The sequence below is a fragment of the Pelodiscus sinensis genome, chromosome 3 (assembly GCF_049634645.1).
Source record: "Pelodiscus sinensis isolate JC-2024 chromosome 3, ASM4963464v1, whole genome shotgun sequence".
Lineage (NCBI taxonomy): Eukaryota > Metazoa > Chordata > Testudines > Trionychidae > Pelodiscus > Pelodiscus sinensis.
In genome coordinates this window covers 178,212,311-178,234,044 of record NC_134713.1, presented here as the reverse complement: position 1 = coordinate 178,234,044, position 21,734 = coordinate 178,212,311, and the positions used below count along the sequence as shown (strand labels likewise).

Here is a 21,734-nt window from a genome sequence, read left to right as displayed (position 1 = left end):
TGCGGCGTGAGGGAGAACCTGGCGCATGCCTACCTTGAATGCGCTAGGTTGCAGCCCCTATTCCGGCTCCTCCAGAACCTCTTATTGAGGTTCTGGCTGCACTTTTCCCCTCACCTTTTTATTTACACACACCCAATCTGTGATCCCACAAAGCCGCGAGACCTCCTCGTCAACCTCCTCCTGGCCTTAGCGAAAGCTGCCATCTATAATAGCAGGAGGAGGATGTTAGACGGGGGGGGGGGTTCTCTGCAACTGTGTGTGGGGGGTCTACTTCCGTTCTTCCCTCCTGTCACGAATCCGGGCAGAGTTCCTCTGGGCGGTGACCACTGGCTCCATCGACAGCTTTGAGGAGCAGTGGGCGCTGTCTGGGGTTCTCTGCTCGGTGTCCCCATCCGGTTCCCTTATTTTAAACCTGTGACCTGCACTCCTTGACCCTGTTGTCATTTTTTGTCCCCTGGATTGAGTTGAACATAGGTTCAGTGTCCCTCCCATAAGGTTGGGGAGGGGCTTTGCCCGCCCATCTTCCCATGATTTCAAATAGGCCCAGCTCAGCCAGTTCTTGTCACAGCTGCGCACTCCGCACCCACTTACTTTCACTGCTGGTGAGGACTCTGCGAGCCCTTTCGGGCCAGGCAGCAGAGCTCAATAGCCGGGGAGTGGGGATCCACTGCTCGGCTCCGAGAGGCGGACAGCCCTGGCTGGGCGCTGCACTCAGCGCACGCTCCCAACTGCTGGCTAAACTGGGGCAGTGGCTCGAAGCTGCGCTGCCTGGCCCAGGGCTCTCACCTTTCCTCGCTCCCCCCCCCCCCGCGGCAGCTGAGGCACGCAGAGCAGGGCAGAAGCTCTGAACTAAAGCCCAGCGCTACAGGTGGCACTTTCCTGCAGCCGTGCAGCGCTGAGCACTTGCGCGCGCCACCCCCGGCACAGCCACGCCCCCTCCACCCGCCCCACCGAACCCGGCGCCTCCGACCGGCGGCGGCGCATGCGCGTAACCCGTCGCGAGGCGGTGGCGCGTGGGATTTGATTCGAACCCGAGAGAGGGAGGCGCGCGCGGGGCGGGGGATGGCCGGCTCCGGGGCGCTACTGCGCCAGTGCCCGCTGCTCCTGCCTCAGAACCGCGAGGGGAGCGTCTACGAGGGGTTCGTCACCGCGCAGGTACCGGCAGCGCCGCCCCAAGGGAGTCAGCCTCTCCCTCCCCCCCCCCCACTAAGCGCGGGACGGAGTCTTTCCCCCCCCCTCCCCAAGTCAGCAGAGGTGCCAGGGCCCCACAATAGACTCTCGGTCCACTTCTTCCTTGTTGTCACTGCAGGTCCCGTACTTGACCCGAGTGAAGGTTGACGCGCGAAGCTGACGACGTTCAGAATAAAGGGGAGAGACCCTGTCCCAGCCCTTCCTCCCACTTCCCCAGCCCGTCCCTCTCCCCCAGTAGCTTTTCCTAGCGGACGTAGGGCTTCCTGTTTCTGCCAAATCATTAGCCGGAGAAATGTGACTTCCAACTTGCCCCTGCCCCTTTTAAAGTTAGTTACTTCTTGCTACTTTTCTGGTACCCTAATGAAAGAGTGACTCATCGTTATGTGACCCTTGGAAAGTTCAGGGTTACATTTGCTTTCTTGGAGTAGGGAGGATATTTTAAATGCAATAAAATTCTGAATTGTAATATATGATGAAAGTTAAGGTTATGGGGAGTATATTTTATTGTTCTGTTTTTGAAAAAACATTTTTAGTTTGGAAAAAAGATTAAGGGGGGACATGATAGCGGTTTTCAAATATCTTAAAGGGTGCCACAAGGAGGAAGGAGAAAATCTGTTCCTCTTGGTTTCTGAGGACAGGACAAGGAGTAATGGGCTTAAAGTGCAGCAGGGGAGGTTTAGATTGGACATTAGGAAAAAATTCCTAACTGTCAGGGTGGTCAAATATTGGAATAAATTGCCAAGGGAGGTGGTGGAATCTCCCTCTCTGGAGATATTTAAGAACAGGTTAGATAGACATCTGTCAGGGATGGTGTAGACAGAGCTTGGTCCTGCCTTGAGGGCAGGGGGCTGGACTCGATGACCTCTCGAGGTCCCTTCCAGTCCTATGATTCTATGAAACCACTGTAAGACAGTGTCTTTGGAATGTCCGTTTCTTGGAGCAATGTAAATACATAACTTAAAAAACAACATTAGGACACATTTTTTTCCCCCAGACATTATTTTTGTCTTTGCTGATGTTATGGCTGACCAGCTAGTGACTTAAATAAGCAATTAGAGAACCTTGTTTACCACAGAAACTGCAGTAGTTTAACTTAGATATGATGCACCTCTTTATTCAAACCAGTGTAACATTGTAGACTTGTCTTATGTCTTGATGACAAATCAAGATTTTAAGGTGGCCCGTAATTATCCTTTTATTAAAAATGAGCTATTCAGCATGGAAGTGTGTGTATGTTTTGTTTTGATTTAATCATGGCTATGTTCCTCATCTCCGATGCTTTCATAACTATAATTTCAAGTTATATAGATAGTTGCTTTCTTTGAAATGTGTATAATGTGGATTTTTTTGTATAAGGTAATGTAAAGCCTGATATTTCAAACACAGTACTGTGTTTAACTTTAATCACACTGAAATGACTAGAATAGTGATAGAAATGTAGCCGTGTTAGTCTGGGGTAGCTGAAGCAAAATGCAGGACAATGTAGCACTTTAAAGACTAACAAGATGGTTTATTAGATGATGAGCTTTCGTGGGCCAGACCCACTTCTTCAGATCAAATAGTGGAAGAAAATAGTCACATAGTATTGTATCCTTTGGTATATATGGTTGTGACTATTTTCTTCCACTATTTGATCTGAGGAAGTGGGTCTGGCCCATGAAAGCTCATCATCTAATAAACCATCTTGTTAGTCTTTAAAGTGCTACATTGTCCTGAAATGACTAGGGCTGTGATGTCTTTATCAGATGGACTTCTATAGTTTGCAGAACAGTGTGTTCAGGTGCGCACACATCTGAGTGATTACTTATGAACTGGTTCCACTTTTTCATGAAGCTGTGTGTTAGCTGGGATACTTCAGAGGCATAGCAGCTATTTCTTCCTAACTGCACATTTCTTCATAAAACAAAATTTTAAGCTAAAATTTTAAAACCACTTGCATGCTAGATGACTTTCAGTTTTAGTCTTTGGAGTCTCTGGTGTATAATTGTACCGTTATTTAACTTAAGAGTTGTAGGGTGGTTTTAAAATAAAAATAAAGTGCCTGTAAGAATTTTGTATGAGACTACATGTCTCTTGGTCCGTGTCTTCACTTTTTGGAAGATCAGCGCTCGGGAGTTCAATTGAGTGGGTCTAGTAAAATTCAGCTTGTTAAATTGAATGCTGAGGGTCCCCTTGTTGACGCTGAAACTCTATTCCCAGCAAGAAGTAAGGGAAGTCGGTGGAGTGTTTCTCCCATCGACTTCCTGCTGTGAGGATGGTGCCAAACTCGGCTTAAGGTTTGTGGACTTCTGCTATGTTTATTACATAGCTGGAATTGCATACTTTAAGGCAAAATGTGTATGTCTACATTGCCATTTTATAGCCCCATAGCCGGAGCTCCAAGTCAACTGACCTCAGCCCGCCACAGGTGTTTAATTGCAGTGTAGACACACCTTGAAAGTCTTCACTGTGTGAACTAAGAAAGTTTCAGAGTTCTCTTACCTAAAACTATCCTTTTCTCCCTCTTTCAATTTGTTCAGATGAAATATTGCACACTATACTTTACCTGGTTACAAACAAGAGTATGACACTTATCTGATTAAAGAAACAATGTTTGGAATAATGCAGTTTTTGATGCAGAAAAATGTCCATGTTAAGTTTATTTCTCCATTTTTTGTCATAGCAGCTTACTTTATGAGTTGTTTCTGTATTTCTCTAATTGCTATATCTGCAAACTTGAATCTTAACTAAACACTTATTTCCCAGGATAGAGACTTCCATATAAGGATACTATTACCATCAGATTTTCAGTTGAAAAATGCAAGGTGAGGTAATATTTCCTGATAAATACTTTTAACATTTTGTTCTGATGTACTATGGAGAGATGAGTGAGTGCGCATATATAAATACTAGTTTCACAGAGTAACGGTATATCTACGTAACAGCGCTAAAGTCAGAATAAACTACTCAACTTCAGCTACATCACTTAAGTAGCTTAAGTCGAAATAGCTTATTTCGGCTTTTGGCACTGTCTACATAGGAAGTCAAAGGAAGAACATTCTTCCTTTGATTTCCGTTACTCCTCGTAAAATACAGATTACCATGAGTCGGAGTAAGAAGTCCTCCAGCTCGAGATTATTTCGAAATAAAAACTTGTAGTGTAAATGTTCACTATGTTATTTTGGAATAACATGAGTTATTCCAAAATAATGCTGCTGTGTACATGTGCCCTAGCTGACTTCTGTGGGTTTTTTTCCCTCCTTGTCTAATGATTATGTGAAATTCCCATCCAAAGCATACTGTTTTCATTGAGTTGTAAGTACCTGAAAACAAGTGTGTTTAAGGATGGCAGTGATTTAACATTGATTTTATTGTAGAGTCTAGGAGCCCAAGTAGGGTTGCGTGTCGATTGTTCTAAGAGTTATACAGATATATCCAAGTCATAGACCTTGACCCAAAGAGCATTGAGTAAGATGAAAATCTTTTCAAATATGTTGCTTTGATCAGTATTTCAGATACTAATTTTCAGAAAATGTTAAAATTATTTTCTTATTTTAACTGTCACCAGATTATAATGCAATAACTAATTAACTCTTGTAAGCTCTTAATGCTTATAATTTTTTTGATACATACTTTTGTTGTCTTCTTCAGTATCCCAGCTAAAATGTGTGGCAGTTAACTCTGACATTTTCAAGATAGTGTGGTTTTTTTTAAATTATAGTGTCTATTATGAAGCTATATTAACTTACAAGAATTATGTTGTTGTTTTCAACCTAGAGTAGACAGGCTTATAGGTAAATGTCTACCTATTAATTTTTAAAGAGCTCTAGTTAGAGAAAGTGACATTTAAAAATAAATAACTCATTTTAGTATAAAAATTCAAAGTTGGAAAATATTTTTTCTTGATTTTGGGTGGGACGGGGCAAAAGAACTTAGCCTATAAATTATGATATGCACTTGTTTCATTTGCTGCTTCCTTGTTTTAAGATCACTTCAAGTTAAAACTTTGAAATTTGCATTTCTAGGATACAATGTAGCTGGCATCTAAAAAGAGTATTGCATGGATATCACCAGATTGTGAAACAGGTATAGTATATTATTTTTTTATCAAACAACTGTGAGCTTGAAATACAGGCAGTCCCCGGGTTACGTACAAGATAGGGACTGTAGGTTTGTTCTTAAGTTGAATCTGTATGTAAGTCGGAACTGGCATCAGCCGCTGCTGAAACTGATCAGTTTCAACAGCCGCTGAATCTGGACAGCAGTTCCACTTACATACAGATTCAAGATAAGAACACCAGGCGTCCCCAAGTCAGCTGCTGCTGAAACTGATCAGCAGCTGATTCCAGGAAGCCCAGGGCAGAGCAACTCTGCCTTGGGCTTCCTGTAGTCACCTGCTGGTCAGTTTCAGCAGCGGCTGACTTTGGGACGCCTGGGGCAGAGCAGCTTGGGTGCTGCTGGCTTGGTCCAGTAGCGCGGCTGCTCCTCGGAGCTACTGGACCAACCCAGCAGCACCCCAGCTGCTCTGCCCCAGGCATCCTGATTCAGCCGCTGCTGAAACTGATCAGCAGCTGAATCAGGACGCCTGGGGCAGAGCAGCTGGGGTGCTGCCGGGTTGGTCCAGTAGCGCCAAGAAGCGGTGCTGCGGGACCAACCGGCAGTGCCCCACCTGCTCTACCAGAGGCCCCCGGCTTTGCTCCACGTCTCCCTGGTCTGCTGGGGGGGGCACTAGCTGCGTTCCCCCCAGCAGACCAGGGAGACGTGGAGCAAAGCTGCGGAGGACCCGGGCCAAACCGTGGCGCTTCCAGATCAGCGCCGCGGTCCGGCCCGGGTCCTCCGGGGCTCTGCGCAGCGTCTCCTTGGTCTGCAGATCAGGGAGACGCTGAACAGAGCGGCGGAGCACCGGGGGCTGGACCCTCGCCACTTCAGCTGGAAGCGGCGAGGGTCCGGCCCCCGGTGCTCCGCCGCTCTGTTCAGCGTCTCCTTGATCTGCAGACCAGGGAGACGCTGCACAGAGCGGCGGAGCACCCGGCTGGACCCGCACCGCTTCCAGATCAGCTGGAAGCGGCGCGGGTCTGGCCCCGGGTGCTCCGCCGCTTTGTTCAGCGTCTCCCTGGTCTGCAGACCAGGGAGACGCTGCACAGAGCGGCGGAGCACCCGGCAGGACCCGCGCCGCTTCCAGCTGATCTGGAAGCGGCCGCGGGTCCAGCCCCCGGTGCTCCGCCGCTTTGCTCCCATCTCCCTGGTCTGCTGGCTCCGCCAGCAGACCAGGGAGACGGGGAGCAGCTTTTCTCACCCCGGAGAAGGCGGGCGGCGGGACCAGGCGTCCCGCTGCTCTAGTTCTCTGAGGCGAGAATCCCCGTTCGTAACTACGGATCCGACATAAGTCGGATCCGCGTAACTCGGGGACTGCCTGTATATGAATATTACATTTGAAAAGCTTGTACTCCTCCTCAACATACAAAAGTATTTAAGAAAACATTCTATTAACTGTACAGCAAAGTTGTATTGTTTTGTGGTGATTGGAGAATTACTTTTTAGCCTGAAAAGAGATAAGTGAAGATTTGTAAAAATAACTTTACCATTCTCCTGAAATTTTCAGTCTTTGCAAATTATTAAGTTGTACCAATGCTTTACATCAAAGCAGCTGCCATCTTATGAGGAGCTATTTTTTAAAAGCCCACTACCGAAAATGTTGTATTTTACCTCATTTTTTTTTCGTTCTGTTCTTTGGTACTATTCACAAGAACTTATCCTTATGGACTTTATGTACAGGTGGTATCTCCCTTAACCGGGAGTCTGGTCCGGCAGGGCCATGGATATTCCTCGACCACAGAGCCCAGGTATAGGAAGATTGGGCTGCAGGGGAGGAGCGGCGGGGAGGAAGGATGGCAACTCAGCCAGGTGCTTCATGTTGCGGGGGGACTCAGGGGACAGTGCAGCAGGGAGTTCTGGCCCCTGCGGCTGAGCAGTAGCGGCTGGGCTGGAGCTCTAGCTGGGGGCAGCAGAGCAGCATGGGCCATGATGGGAGGGACCTCCCCTGATCTGGCAAATCCCGTCACTCGGGACTGGTTAGGTCTTAAGGAGGAGGGAGGTCCAACCTGTAGAAGAAGGGTGATCAGAGCACAGAAAGTGAGAGGGCTACCCTGGCTACAAAACTGTGACAGCTACCTTCATTCCAAGATCCCATTAAGGGTATGTCTACACTAGAAAGTTAGTTCGAACTAACGGACGTTAGTTCGAACTAACTTTCCTATGCGCTACACTAGCGCTCCGCTAGTTCGAATTTGAATCGAACTAGCGGAGCGCTTAGTTCGAACTAGGTAAACCTCATTTTACGAGGACTAACGCCTAGTTCGAACTAGCTAGTTCGAACTAAGGGCTGTGTAGCCCTTTAGTTCGAACTAGTGGGAGGCTAGCCCTCCCCAGGTTTCCCTGGTGGCCACTCTGGCCAACACCAGGGAAACTCTATGCCCCCCTCCCGGCCCCGGACCCCTTAAAGGGGCACGGGCTGGCTACGGTGCCCGTGCCAGGTGCAAGCCTGCCAGCACCCAGCTAGCAGACCCTGCACCTGGCACGGCACAGAGCCACCCACCCGATGCCCCCCAGCCCACCCCCTCTTGCCGGGACCAGGCTGGCGGCTCCCGGGAGTTTGCCCTGGACCGCAAGAGGCGGGCACCTTCCTGGGCTAGTGCGGACATCGTGGACCTCGTCCACGATCTCCGCACTAGGCACAGGAAAGTGGCCGTCTAGGGCAGGAGAGCTGCCAGCCTGGCCACCCAGGAGCAGGTGTGCATGAAAATCAAGGGGGTCCACTGAGACCCCCGACACTGAGCCCTGAGCTTACAATGGCCGTACTGGGTCAGACCAAAGGTCCATCTAGCCCAGTAGCCTGTCTGCCAACAGCGGCCAACCCTAGGGACCCTGGAGGGGATGGACCGAAGACAATGACCAAGCCATTTGTCTCGTGCCATCCCTCTCCAGCCTTCCACAAACTTTGGGCAGGGACACCACTCCTACCCTCTGGCTAATAGGACTCCATGGACCCAACCTCCATCACTTTATCTCACTTCTCTGTAAACTCTGTTCTAGTTCTAGCCTTCACAGCTTCCTGCAGCAAGGAGTTCCACAGGTTGACTATTTGCTTTGTGAAGAAGAACTTTCTGTTATTCGTTTGAAGCCTGCTACCCATTCCTTTCCTTTGGTGTCCTCTAGTCCTTCTTTATGGGAACTAATGAAGAACTTTTCTGTATGCACCCTTTCCACCCCACTCATGATTTCATAGGCCTCTATCATATGCCCCCTCCGTCTCCTCTTTTCTAAGCTGAGACGTCCCAGTCTCTTTATCCTCTCTTCATATGGGACCTGTTCCCAACCCCTCATCATGTTAGTTGCCCTCCCCTCTCCCAGCCTTTCTCTTCCCCTCTCCCACCTCCTTTTCCCAGTCTCCCCCAGTTTTGTTCAATAAAGACAGAGTCAATGTTGGAAGAAACGTTATCTTTATTTTGTACATCAATAAGAAGGGGGGCTAGGGAAGGGCAAGTGGAAGGAGGTGAGGGAGGAATGGGGTACGAGCCCCCGATGGGGAGGACTGGGCTGGCTCTGCGGGCTTCTGGGGGTGGAAGCTCTCCTGCAGCCCCCCAATTACTCCCTCTCCCCAGATGGCAGCCTGCGGCAAGTGCAGCCGGGCTGATGGCCGAGTGGTGTGATGTGCCCAGTGTGGGCACTCAGGGCACTCCATGCCAGAACTTCTTTGCAAGCGGGGCACCCCTTAGAACTGTGTGTCCGGGGTGGGGGTCGGGACCCTTTAAGCGCAGCCCTCGGCTAGCCTGAGACAGCATCTCCATGCTCTAAGTCCTCCTTTTATGCCCTGCCGGCACTGCTTCCGGCCATCATTAAGCCCTGTTCAGAGTCCACTCAATGTGGACTTACTAGTTCGAACTAGCAAAACGCTAGTTCGAACTAGTTTTTAGTTCTAGATGCGCTAGTTCGAACTAGCTTAGTTCGAATTAACTAATTCGAACTAAGTTAGTTCGAACTAGCGCTGTAGTGTAGACGTACCCTAAGATTGTCAAAAAAGCTAGTATAGGGCTGTGTCTGCACTTTGGATCTTATAGTGGCACAGCTGTACCACTGCAACTGTACCACTGTAAGAGCTTGTGTATAGCTGCTCTATGACCATAGGAGAGATTTCTCCTTCAGCATAATTAAATCTACCCCAACAAGTAATGATAGCTGGTGTGAGATGCTTTGCTACTGGTATAGTGCTATCTACAACTGCACTTAAGTCAGTGAAACTTACATTGGTCAAGTGATGGCTTTTTCACATTCCTGATAGACAAAAAAAATTGCCAAAGAAAGTACTCATACATACATAGCATCAGCTAGCAAACAAAACTTACTTATTGCAGCCTGCTCTTTAGGAGCAGAGTTTGATGTATTACTCAGAGGAATGAAATTAGGGATTTAAAGTTTAAATGTTCTATTCCACCCAAATATGAGAGTGTAGCCGGCCAGAGTAAGTCTCAGGTCCGACACTGGGTTCCCAAAGTACAAAGGTATCTGTGAAACACAAGGGCTGTGTTTACACTGCACCCCTTTTCCGGAAAAGGGATGCAGATTAGACAAGTCGGAATTGCAAATGAAGCGGGGGATTTAAATATCCCCCGCTTCATTTGTATAAACATGGCTGCTGCTTTTTTCCGGCTCGGGGCTTTGCCGGAGAAAAGCGCCAGTCTAGACGGGATCTTTCGGAAAATAAAGCCTTTTCCGAAAGATCCCTTATTCCTGATTTTAAGAGGAATAAGGGATCTTTCGGAAAAGGCTTTATTTTCCGAAAGATCCCGTCTAGACTGGCGCTTTTCTCCGGCAAAGCCCCGAGCCGGAAAAAAGCGACAGCCATGTTTATACAAATGAAGCGGGGATATTTAAATCCCCCGCTTCATTTGTAATTCCGACTTGTCTAATGTGCATCCCTTTTCTGGAAAAGGGGTGCAGTGTAGACGCAGACAAGTAGTTTATTTCTTGACAGCTAACAGCTGTGTCCCATAAATGGAAGAACAATATAACAAAGAATCGGCATATCTTACGTCCCTTCCTGCAAGCCTGGGACCCCGGGTAGGCTGCGGACGAAGTGGGAGGTTGTCTCAGCTTCCGAGGCGCCGGTACTCAAAGCCTATCAGTGAAGTCCGATTTGCTAGGGTCTCAGGCAGCCTTAAATCCAATTTTCCCTGCCTTGTTTTGCAGTTTGGAAATTTCCAGGGTTTACTCATTACATGCTGAGGTAGGACTTAGCTGTTAGTTATCAATCTGGTTCTGATCTGGATCATCTTGTTCTTTGGCCTTGTTTACGTGATCAGTACGTTAGGGTAAACAGAATTGTTTATGCGTTCTTGCCCTTTACCCTTATCTTATATTTGTTCTTGCTATACTGGCAACAATGCTTACCTTAAGTGGCGTATGTTCCCAAAGACTTGCTTCTGGCTCGTCAGATAAAGGGAAAAGGGAAAGGGGGGAAAGAATGCAGGCCTTACTACCCCTAAACTAGCATGTACAAAGTTCTTCCGCAATTGACCACTACAGGGAGGATGTGGTTTAAATTTAATTTTAGTTGAACGGAGAAGATTTTTAACGGGGCTGTGAATAAAAGACTGCGTGTTCTCATTGTTTGTCAGATTCAGTTAAATTATATGAAAAAATACTTACTTTATTCAGTAAAATTTCTGACCATGACATTGGTTTGTTCTGTTCTTTTAAAAATATAATTTAAATCTGTTTAATTTTTTTCCCTGTTTTACATTCTTTGATTTATTCTAATACCAGAAAATGGATAATGAAACTAAAATTGTTACCAAAGCATATTGGATAAAGGAAATAAAATTGATAATGTTTTCTCTCCAGAGATTGCAACACTGTTCTGACCTGGTCACTTTTATGGTGGAGCTTAAAACTATTTTGGTGAGTAGTATATTTCAAGGGAATCTTCAAGTAGTCTTAGTTTTCTCTTTCTTTTTGTTTGTCTGTTTTTAGAAAGCTATGAGAATTTGTTAGCTTTTTAAAGTTTTAAAATTCATCTTATTAGAATATTGCAATTTTAGTAGTACAGACAGCTAGTTGCTAAATATTTAGTAATTATAATATCTGATAATTACTCATTGGACTGTTTGAGTGAGCATTCTAGAAGTAATAATCCAGTGCTCAGTAAGTGACCTTGTTATTTTAAGCATCTTGATAGAAACTCATGGGCCATGGGCCATCTACAGTCTGAAATATATTAGCTGCTGCCGCTACCCCATGCTAAGGCCCCTCCTGTGCTCCTCTTCCCCTCACCTCCAGTAATCCCCGGGACCGGGTCCCTCGGGAGGCAGGGTACTATGGGGGGGAAGAGAGCAGGGCAGTGACTGGGTTTGGTGGTGGGTTCAGACATACCTTCTGCTGGGTTAGACTGCAAACATGCTCCAACCTGTAGATGGCTTGCGCACTGTGAGTTTGAGACACTGATACAGAAATTACTACCATGATTTTGTATGTTTGGGGTGGATGATACAGAGGATCATTCTCTTGATATCGTCTTCCAGAGCAGGAAGGGGGAGGTTCTACATTTATAAGCAAACTGAACTCTTCCACCCTTCAGCTATACTGGAGTAATGCATTCCACGTAACTTGATTTGGTAAGATGATACAAAATATAGTTGTCTTGTTTACAATCCAGTCTCTTGACTGCTATAGGTTTTTTACAGTATAGATACACCCTTTGGGAATGTTGACAGCTGTATCTACTACACTATTCCTGCTCTACCCCGACCCTCCAGAATCTTCCCATTGTTGCTGCTACGATGGCCTTGTCTGCATTACACAGCTTTGGACAAAAGAAAGCTTGTTGACAAGAAGTGATCACATTACAGTACTGCTGGCAAAACTCTCATACTTTACTGACAAATAAAACCATCTTGACAAGCTATAGACCCTTTTGTGGCAACAAAGTGTCACTGTGGACTCTGCATTCAGTAGGTTGCCATACCTGGTCTGTTCACTGTAGCACTGCTCACTGTTTTGAACTCTACTCCCCTATGTCCAGCTACACGGACATGTTTCCTTCCCCTTTGAGATTCCTCTGCATGAAGAACACACATAACTACTGGCTCCTAGCAGCATGCACTCTCTTGCCTGGACTACAGAGGAATGAATGGATCTCCTTGGTCTCTCAGGAGCCAATTGTTCAATCTATGTCAATTGTTCTGTCTCGGTCTTTGCCTGGCTGGACACCAGGGCAACTGTAGCCAGTTTCTTTTTGCTCTGTATGTAGCTTTTTGCATGTTGGTTACAAACTACTTCCTACACGCACAAAAAGGGCTGGTCGTCTTCTGTGAAACAGCAGAATGCTAATAAATGTTTTATGAATATTCTGTAGATTGACTCAGCAGAGTCTTTCTTCATCCAAAGTAATAAACATTTAAATTGAGAATGTTGCAGCAAAATATATGGAAATATCAACCAGAACTTCTTATGTGGCTCCCTGCTCTTTAAAGCCATCCATTGATTTTATTTTATATCTCCTGGGGGGGAAATCTTTGTCAATGTCCTTGAGCGTCCAGATTTTTTCTTCATGAAGCCAAAATTTCACTTATTTTAACTAATGTAAATATAATCTATTAGTTAATGTTCTGTCTGTAAACTAATATGGAGGACTTTGTTTATTAAATGATTTTTCCATTCCTTTTTGTAGAATTTTGCTCCAGTATCTGTTTTAACGTTGCTGTTTCTAGCTCTTATTACAAAGAGACATCTAAAATAGAAATAGGTGCCTATTGCTGCGGATCCAGGAATTCTGTTGTACACTTCAGTTTTAGGTTGCTACAGATATGCTAATAAACACTACTTAAAAGACTTTTGGAAAATCTTTTGTTAGTATTGCGAAAAGGGGACTTTTAGCCAACTTAGAGCCAGAGTGAAAGAGTTATGAGATGATATCTTAACTGTAATAGGCAGTTTTATTAAGAAAATATGGCATTATGACTAAAGACTTTGGTTGCTGCTTTTAATTCACAATCACACATTATGGAATGTTGAATTAATAGCTCGAAAATTCCCACCATATGACTAACATATCTATTCCAAATTGGCCATAGTATACCTCCTCCAAAAAACAAAACCTGGGCCTCGTTTTTGATCCATTTTTGATATTCCCATTTAGAATATTTTAAATAGAGGCGAGGTAAAAATATTTTAAATAACTAAATTAAATAGTAGGGGCATTCTTTCTTTCATTTTCCCAAAGCCACTATTTAGCGCTCTTCATTTGAGTGGATATTTTGTCTTCCTAGCTGAGGTCTGTTTGAGTTAACTAGAGATATGGCTCTGGATTACCTGATGAAAACTTTTGTTTCAATCTGAACTGAAAGGAGTTTAGGCACAGAAACAAATTCTTGGGAAGGTGAACGGGACTTAATGCAATAAGATCTATGCAGTTCTATCATAGAAACTTCACCTGGTGCATCCGTAACTTTCCTGAAGGGTACTGTTTTCTGTACAAATCTGGTCTGCAACTTGGTTGCCTTGGTCTTCCTTCGAACTGGGTTTTTTCTGACTGTTCTGTAGCCAATTCCCATTCATGATTAAGGCCTCAAGTTATGTTTTCACATCTGCATTGATCTCCACTTCTGCCCCATACTCCCCACTCATCTTTCCTGGATTATCATTTCAGCCCTTGACTACTTTCATACATTGCGTGGTGCTATTCATCTATCTTCCTGAGAAGAGTCATTGAACGCCACTGATCAGCTGGCTTGGAAATAGTAAAAAAATAAAATTTGAAGTATACTAACTTAACATTTTAAACACGCTTCTAGGAAATTAGTAGCACTGTTCATGAGCACAACATGGAACATATGGTATGATTTTTTTTCTATGGCCCTTGACTTTGTTATCAGGGAAAATTGCTTGCTAGGACATTGGGAACAAGCACTTGACCAGCTCTTCCTCAGCTTTGTTTCCAAGCTGTGCACTTAACAGAACATTTTACATTTTGAAGTGTTATTTCAAACAAATTTAAAGCATACTTGATATTTACATGTAAAGACTACAGTGTCAATATCTGTTTTTAAAAATGTTAAGTAGTTAACCAAAATCCTTTTATTTGCTTCATTTAGAGGCTAAAACAAACAAATTTATAATTTAATTTTACTTAAACTTAATATTTTGAATGACTTGTATGACTGTGAATAGATTCAAAATACTGAATGGTGTACCATTTATAATGGCGTCTTTAAATATTCTTTTAACAGGAAGCTGCTCTAAAGAATGCACAAGAGCTGCATGTACCCCCGCCTCCAGAATACTACTCATCTCTTGTCAGAGATATAGAAACATTGGGTTGGGATAAGTATGTTTTGGTTTTCGTTACCTTTGGAATATCTATGCTGCTTTTGGATGAATGGACTCAGCATATCTGTTTTAAAAGTACCTTTGGTCAATTAATTTAATCTGTACAGGTCAAACAGTTTGATAGTGAAAATAACAATCTACTGCCTTTTGCTTTTCTAAAACTATTATTAACCAAAAGGCCCATCATGCTATTAAAAAAATGACCTGAAGGGTAAGATGCTACATATTACTATAAAGAAATCAATTTTTATGTGTGCTATAAACTGTCAGCATAGACAATATTTTTAATACAACTTCTTTCTCGTTTTCCCTCCTGCTTTTTCCCTAAGTTGTGTATCATTTGATCGTGACACTTTTCATTAAATAGTGGAAGATAAGTGATGTCACCATATCTGAGTTACATGTAATAGGTAAAGCTACTTTTGTGCCAGCAAATGTTTTATCCTTTCATAAAAGCCTCTATGACACACAGTTGTTCTAACAAACTAGCACATCAAAGTACATTACATTGTCTGAGAGGTGACTCTAACTCCTTTGCAGCCATGGAGGCTTCTGTACAGGGATGCATTGTGGTTCCACAGTGTAGAAGAGGAAGAGTGTGGTTTTGGGGGAGCCTGCGCTGGGCTGCAAACTGTCTGGGTCCATTCCAGCTCTTTCTGAGCCCTGAGTGTGGCAGATGTTCATATTGCTGTGACTAGAGATGGGGAATTCATACAAGCAAAATCAACATCATGGAACTTGGTCTCTTTATGAGCATCTGTTGCATATCAGTTATTTGGAAATGAGTTGGTCAAGTAGTATCCTATAAGGCAGTGTCTCCCAATTTTATTTGTCCACGGAACCCTTTTAAACTCGAAAGAATTTTGCAGAGCCCCTAAAAACAGTCTCATATATGGAGATGAAAAAGTAGACCACTGAGTGTGAGTACGGGGATTTACGGTGGTCTATAACAGGCGATTGCACCACTGACTGACTGCACACTCAGTACTGATAGTTGAAGCAAAATGCAGGACAATGTAGCACTTTAAAGACTAACAAGATGGTTTATTAGATGATGAGCTTTCGTGGGCCAGACCCACTTCCTCAGATCAAATAGTGGAAGAAAATAGTCACAACCATATATACCAAAGGATACAATTAAAAAAAATGAACACATATGAAAAGGACAAATCACATTTCAGAACAGGAGGGAGATGCGGGGGGGGGAGGGGGGGGGAGGAAGGAAGGTAAGTGTCTGTGAATTGATGATATTAGAGGTGGGGAGAGTGGGTACTGATAGTGACATCATCATCCCCACTCTGGCTAAGCTGGCATTACACAGGGACGCTTACCATGGCAAACACAAAAGAAAATTGTATTCAATAAAATTCATAAATGCTTAAATATTAATTTTTTAAATCATAAAATGTTATTGTAATGGAATTTTCTCACTGAATCCTTATTTTCACTTTATGGAACTCCGGGGTTCCAGGGAACACCATTTGGGAAACACTGTTATAAGATATTGATTCAGTTGTCAATCAGACCACCATTTTTTATAATATATTTTTAATGTAACTGTTCCAGACAGGGAGACAGCTGGGTATGCCTTATGTGAAAATAGCTTGCCAGATGAGGGAGGGGGCTCTAATCCTTGAGATGTTCCTGCTTACTGTGCATTTAGTAGCAGAGATGAAATGACGCAAGAACAAATGGATATAAATTGGCTATGAACAAGCTTGAAATTGGACAAAGTTTTCTAACCATTGGAAGAGTAAAGTTCTGGAACAGTGGTAGTTAAAAACCTAACATCCTTCAAGACAGAGCTTGATAAATTTTTGGAGGGGAGTGTCTGAGACCACCTGCAATTGCATGTGGCCTATCTGTGCTAATAGCAGATATCTTCAATGGCTGGAGATGGGACACTAGATAGAGGAGGGCTCTGAGTTACTATGATATTTTTTCACAGGTGTATGAATCTGGTGGGTCTTGCTGATATGTTTGGTCCAAATGACTGCCATACTTGGGGTCTGGAAGAAATTTGCTCCCAGGTCAGATTGGCCCAAAAAACCCCCCCCCCTTTTTTTTAGCCTTCCTCTTCAGCATGGGACATGGGTTAGTTTCAGGTTTTAAATTAGTATAAACTGTGAATTCTTTGTAACTTGAAGTCTTTAAATTATAATTTGAAGACTACAGTAATGCATCCAGAAACTATAGGTCTACTACAGCAGTGAGTGGGCAAGGGTTTGTGGAAGAGATCAGAGTAGATCACTATGATGATCCCTTCTGGCCTTAAAGTATATTAATCTAATAGCATGTACACCACTTTAGATTTCAGGACTTTCAAGTTTAATAGGGAAATCAATGTTCCAGGTGGAAATACTGAAATCCATTTTTACATTATTTTCCCAAAAATTCAGACTATGAAAAGAAAACTGAAAATCTATGGATGATATGACTGGGGAGACTTGTGCAGAGATTTTAGTTTCTGCTATACCAAAAAGCCCTAACACGACCTATATACAAGAGGACAGTTTTCCAACTTGATTCCAACCCTTCCCACTGAACTTGGCAATAGGATCAATGTGGTGGCAGCTGCACATACAGTGACAGTGCTCTGTTGTTGCTGTCCACTTCATCTTGCTGTGGACTCAGAGGATCTGCAACTCAAGAGTGGCATGCTCACTCTGAATGGTGAATAGCCCAGCTGGTAGCAGTCAGCAGGAGTAAAGCATACTGCTGTGTCAGTGTTGTGGTCAGGAGGAGAGCTGAGCTAACCTAAGCCAAAAGTGGGTTTTTTCCTACTTAACATTTGTAATCTTGTCCCGTCAAGTTGGAGGACTTCACATCGCTCCCTTCAAGTGGAATGGAGAGGTGTATCTGTATCTGGCTACCTTATCAATGTGTTATGTGGACCTAGGAAGTATCCAAAAGCCTTCAAAAGCATGGCTCTTAGTGAACAACAGGAAAGACCAATTGCAGCTTTCACAAAACTCCCAATTTATTGTCCAAGACAACCCTTTTTTTGGAGGAGAAATGAAAGATACTTTACAAACTTCTCCTATGCTAAAAAACTGACTCGGCTCCTGGTCTTTGGTAGATACCTGGCAAACTTTTAGTTTACTTCTAGTCGGGAATGGCTGCAATTCAATATTTAAAGATTTTGGTCCAGATGTAGTGCTAGTATCTCCTAGTGAGTTCATTCTTAATATTATTTAACAGCTACCTGATATTGGCTCGAGAGAGACTGCTCGAGCATAGCTGGACCCCCATATATTAGTCCTGGGAGAATTCTGCAATTGTTGCATTTGGAGCCATAGCAAAATTGCAGAATTTCTTCAGGACTGATATATGAGAACATATTTGAACTCCTGTAAGACTTGAAGGTAGTGTAATCCACAGAGGAGATAGGGCATATGCCCTGTCTTGTTATGGTCCATAAAGTTCATTACTTAATTCCTGAAGATGCCTTTGCAGAAAAATGGTGTATAGATAATTGCTAAGAAGGCAGAAAACTTTCAGCATTGCTTTGGAGATTTACCCTTGTTAATGTTCTGGATAGAAGTGCTTATTCTATTTCTTAGGGTTCTACAGTGTTGGTTGTTCAGTGAGATGCATTAAGAACAAAGGGAATGTAGTCTGGCCAATTTAGCTTTTCAGTGCATTGTAGGTTAGATGTTGAACCTATCTACATTCAAGTCCACTTGGAAAGCCAAGAGAAGTATTCTGTAAGGGAGGGATTCTCAAGTGCAAAGGTTGAGGTATCTTTATCTCAGAAGTGGGCTAAATGGCTTTATTTCTTTCACCTCTCAGCTACTAAGAGTGAAGCAATAGACCACAGTAATTATAATCATTTTCTCATTGAGCCTTAGGTCGTTTGTTCTCAAATTTGATTTAAATACGCCTGAAACCTCTTCCAACTCCTGCTCTCATACACACCCCTTGCCACATAGCATAATCAGGGACCTATTCTAAATCAATATCCAGGGTTGCCTGGCTTTTCATCTGGGATATTAGGAGGAAGGAACTAAAGTTACTTGTTCTAAGAAGGTTACAAACATCCCCTTGATCTCTTGGAGGAAATTTCAGAGTTATTTCTATGTATTGCTTGAAGTTTAGATACTGGTATTGCAAGAGGCCCATATCAGGGCAAAATCAGTTGAAGCAAAGGATATTCTAGTGTCTTTAAAATATGTCTTGACACTGAGGCTCAAGGTCATTATTTCTGGGGAACATGAAAGGTCAATGTTTCTGGGAAACCTGAAACGTTACTGTTTCTGGGAAACATGAGTTGGCAACTGCAAGTGATTGCAATTTTAAGAAACCCATGAGAAACTCATAATCAGAAAAGGCTCCTGAGAATCACCAGTCATATCAGTCTTATTGTGATATGCAGATTCCGGTCATGATTTTTTATCCTAATACCATCTTTCATCTTCACATTTGGTAACGCTCTTCCTCTTTTCACTGAAACTATCTTTCCTATTCACCATCTCCTGGTGCAAAAGGGTTTCTGAAATTGGTATGCTTTCGGTGAAACGTCAGTTACATGTTTTAACAGACCTGTTGGTTCTGTAAACTAAAAGAGCTTTCATCCCCAATTGTCACTCTGATGAGGTGTATCAATCCCACAGTGGTGAGGCAGGGTTAAGGAGCTGGCAGGCCCACTGATGGAGTGGTGAGTAATAGGAGAAACTGCCCTAGGCCTGTTGTATTGCCACTGGAGCCCAGCATGGTGTGCTCTTGGAGGTTCTGAGGGCTGGCTACAGCAAGGAGGAAGAACACTGTGCATTCCAGGTGGCACAGAGGGCTAGCTGCCTCCCTTCCATTCTGCCTGAGGCCCTAACCCTTTTGGGAATGTGGGGCTGCACCCCTCCACCTTTTCCTGGAGCCTGGCAAGTCTGTCTTCCCCCCGACCTCTGCTGGGCACATTCTCAGTGGTGAGAGCATTCAAAAAAGAGCAGTTTAGCTCAGTATTGGCAGACCCAAAAGGAGAGCAGTTGTTTTTTCTGTATGAATCCAAATATACTGAGGAAGTAAAATGCATATAAGATGTTTACAGACCCTACAAAGTTGAAGATCCTACATTCAAAACCTGAAGTACAACTTTTCATGCATTACATGAAAAGAGCAATGATTTTTGTCGGTGTAGAAATAACATGCCTTATGAGGAGGTGTCTTAAGACTGCAACAGACCCTTTCATCTACACTTCTAAAACACTTTACCATAAAACCTCAGAATCACTAACACCAGAGTTACAAACTGACCAGTCAACCTCACCTCATTTTGAACCAGAAGTATGCGGTGAGGCAACAGCAGAGATCATCACCTTGCCGAAACAAAAACAAAATCAACTGCATTAAAAATCTGTGTTAAACATACACTACTAAAAAAGGGGAAAGTTTAAAACAAAAAAGGACCAAGTAAAGAAACTGTTTCTGTGCTTGCTTGATTTAAATTAAGATGGTTACAAACTGCACCTTCTCCTGCACAATAAAGTTTCAAAGCTATATTAAGTCAATGTTCAGTTGTAAACTTTAGAAAGAACAGCCAAAACATTTTGTTCAGCGTTATGAACATTTCACTTATAAATTAGCTTCATTCTTGAGGTGTCTTTCACTCTGAGGTTCTACTGTAGAATTGGTATCCTCATCCTTTCTTATCCACTGTTTGGTAGAAGGATGTACTGCCTAAGCCTTTTCCTTTTCAATTTTACAAGGGTAAAGTGAATCCTTTCTCTCCTCCTAGGGATGATTTACTGTTTTTATATCCCATTTTGAAGACTGTCTGACATAGAGAACACTGACAGAGAAAATTTACTTTACTGTCCCCCACAGCCACAGGGACTCCCAGGTTGGATTTAAAAAATGCTCCAGACATAGATGGCACGCAAGCCTTGAGTTTGAGACACCTGGTTATAGGCCATACTTGCACAATGGGGGCCTCTATCCTGGGAAGCAGTGACTCTGAAAAGATTTAGGGAGCATCAATAATCAACTGCATGTGAGTTCCCAGTGTAATGCTGTGGCCAAGAGGGTTCAGAATAAAGCCTCAAGAATGACTCAAGGATTAGGAAACATGCCTTACAGCGATGGAATCAAGAAACTTACTCCTTAGTTTAACAAAGTGAAGGTTAAGTCTTGATTGCTTCCAAATCTAAGTACCAACATGGGGAAAAAGCCAGCAAGCAAATGGTCTGGTAGCACTTTATAGACTACAAAATATGTAGATGGTATCATGAGTTTTCGTGGGCACAGCCCACTTCTTCATATGACCAGAGTTATGATTAGAAGATAAGGAAACTCGAAATAAATAGGAGAAGGGAAGGGGGTGGGGAAAGAAAGATGTTCTGTCGCCAATCCTCCTACCTCTATACATTAAAGTATCAGGAGAAACGGTGCTAAAACTGAGTCGATAAAGATCAAAGTCAGTGGATGGATAAGGCAGGAAAAATACCATTCAGAAAGTAGTTAGCACCTTCAATGATAAAGGTTCCACCACCCCATATCTTAAGTCCATAATTAATTGAATTGAATTTGCATATGTATTGTAATTCCAAGCTTTCCCTGTGGATTTGGCTTGAGGAACTGGCCTGTGACAAGACCACCACCTTCAGATATGTGAGATTATGGTTAGGTAAACAGAAATGTTCTGCCACTGGCTTCTGAGTATTTTCTTTATGTATATCCAATTTGTATCCATTGATTCTTTCACGTAGAGAACGTCCAGTTTGACCAATATACATAGTAGAGGGGCACTGTTGTCATCGGATATACGTATGGTATCCTTCCTGCCTTATCCATCTACTGACTTTGATCTTTAATCATAACTCCGGTCATCTGAAGAAGTGGGCTGTGCCCACGAAAGCTCATGATACCATCTATATGTTTTCTTAGTCTATAAAGTGCTACCAGACCATTTGCTTACTCTATTTTTTTCTGTAATAGACTAACTCGGCTACCCCCTGAAACTCCTCAACATGGGAAAGTAATACTTAATAGGCTATTCAGTCTAGCAGAGAAAGCTATATCATGACCCTGTGCCTGGAAGTTGAAACTATACAAATTCAGACATGAAATGAGGCTTAAATTTTTAACAGTGAGGGTTACTAGCCATTGGAACAATTTAACAAGGGTCATGGTGCATTCTGGATCATGGACAATTTTCAGATTGGGATTAGCTGATTTTCGAAAAGATATCA

At 43.5% G+C, this 21,734-nt stretch overlaps 1 protein-coding gene across 3 annotated transcripts in view; it reads left to right on the top strand.

Annotated features, from left to right (window-relative positions):
• Nucleotides 1–640: 640 nt before the first annotated feature.
• The window catches only part of FANCL (FA complementation group L), an 81,105-nt gene continuing 60,011 nt past the window's right edge, over nt 641–21,734 (top strand). Inside the window, exons 1-5 of one of the 3 annotated variants that reach the window (XM_075925525.1) lie at nt 641–1,155; nt 3,937–3,995; nt 5,196–5,256; nt 11,071–11,127; nt 14,454–14,551. In XM_075925525.1, the coding sequence (XP_075781640.1) occupies nt 1,063–1,155; nt 3,937–3,995; nt 5,196–5,256; nt 11,071–11,127; nt 14,454–14,551 (368 nt within the window). In that variant the 5' untranslated portion in view covers nt 641–1,062. The remainder of the gene's footprint in view (nt 1,156–3,936; nt 3,996–5,195; nt 5,257–11,070; nt 11,128–14,453; nt 14,552–21,734) is intronic. The other 2 variants (XM_075925524.1, XM_075925523.1) reach the window with 2 other exon arrangements.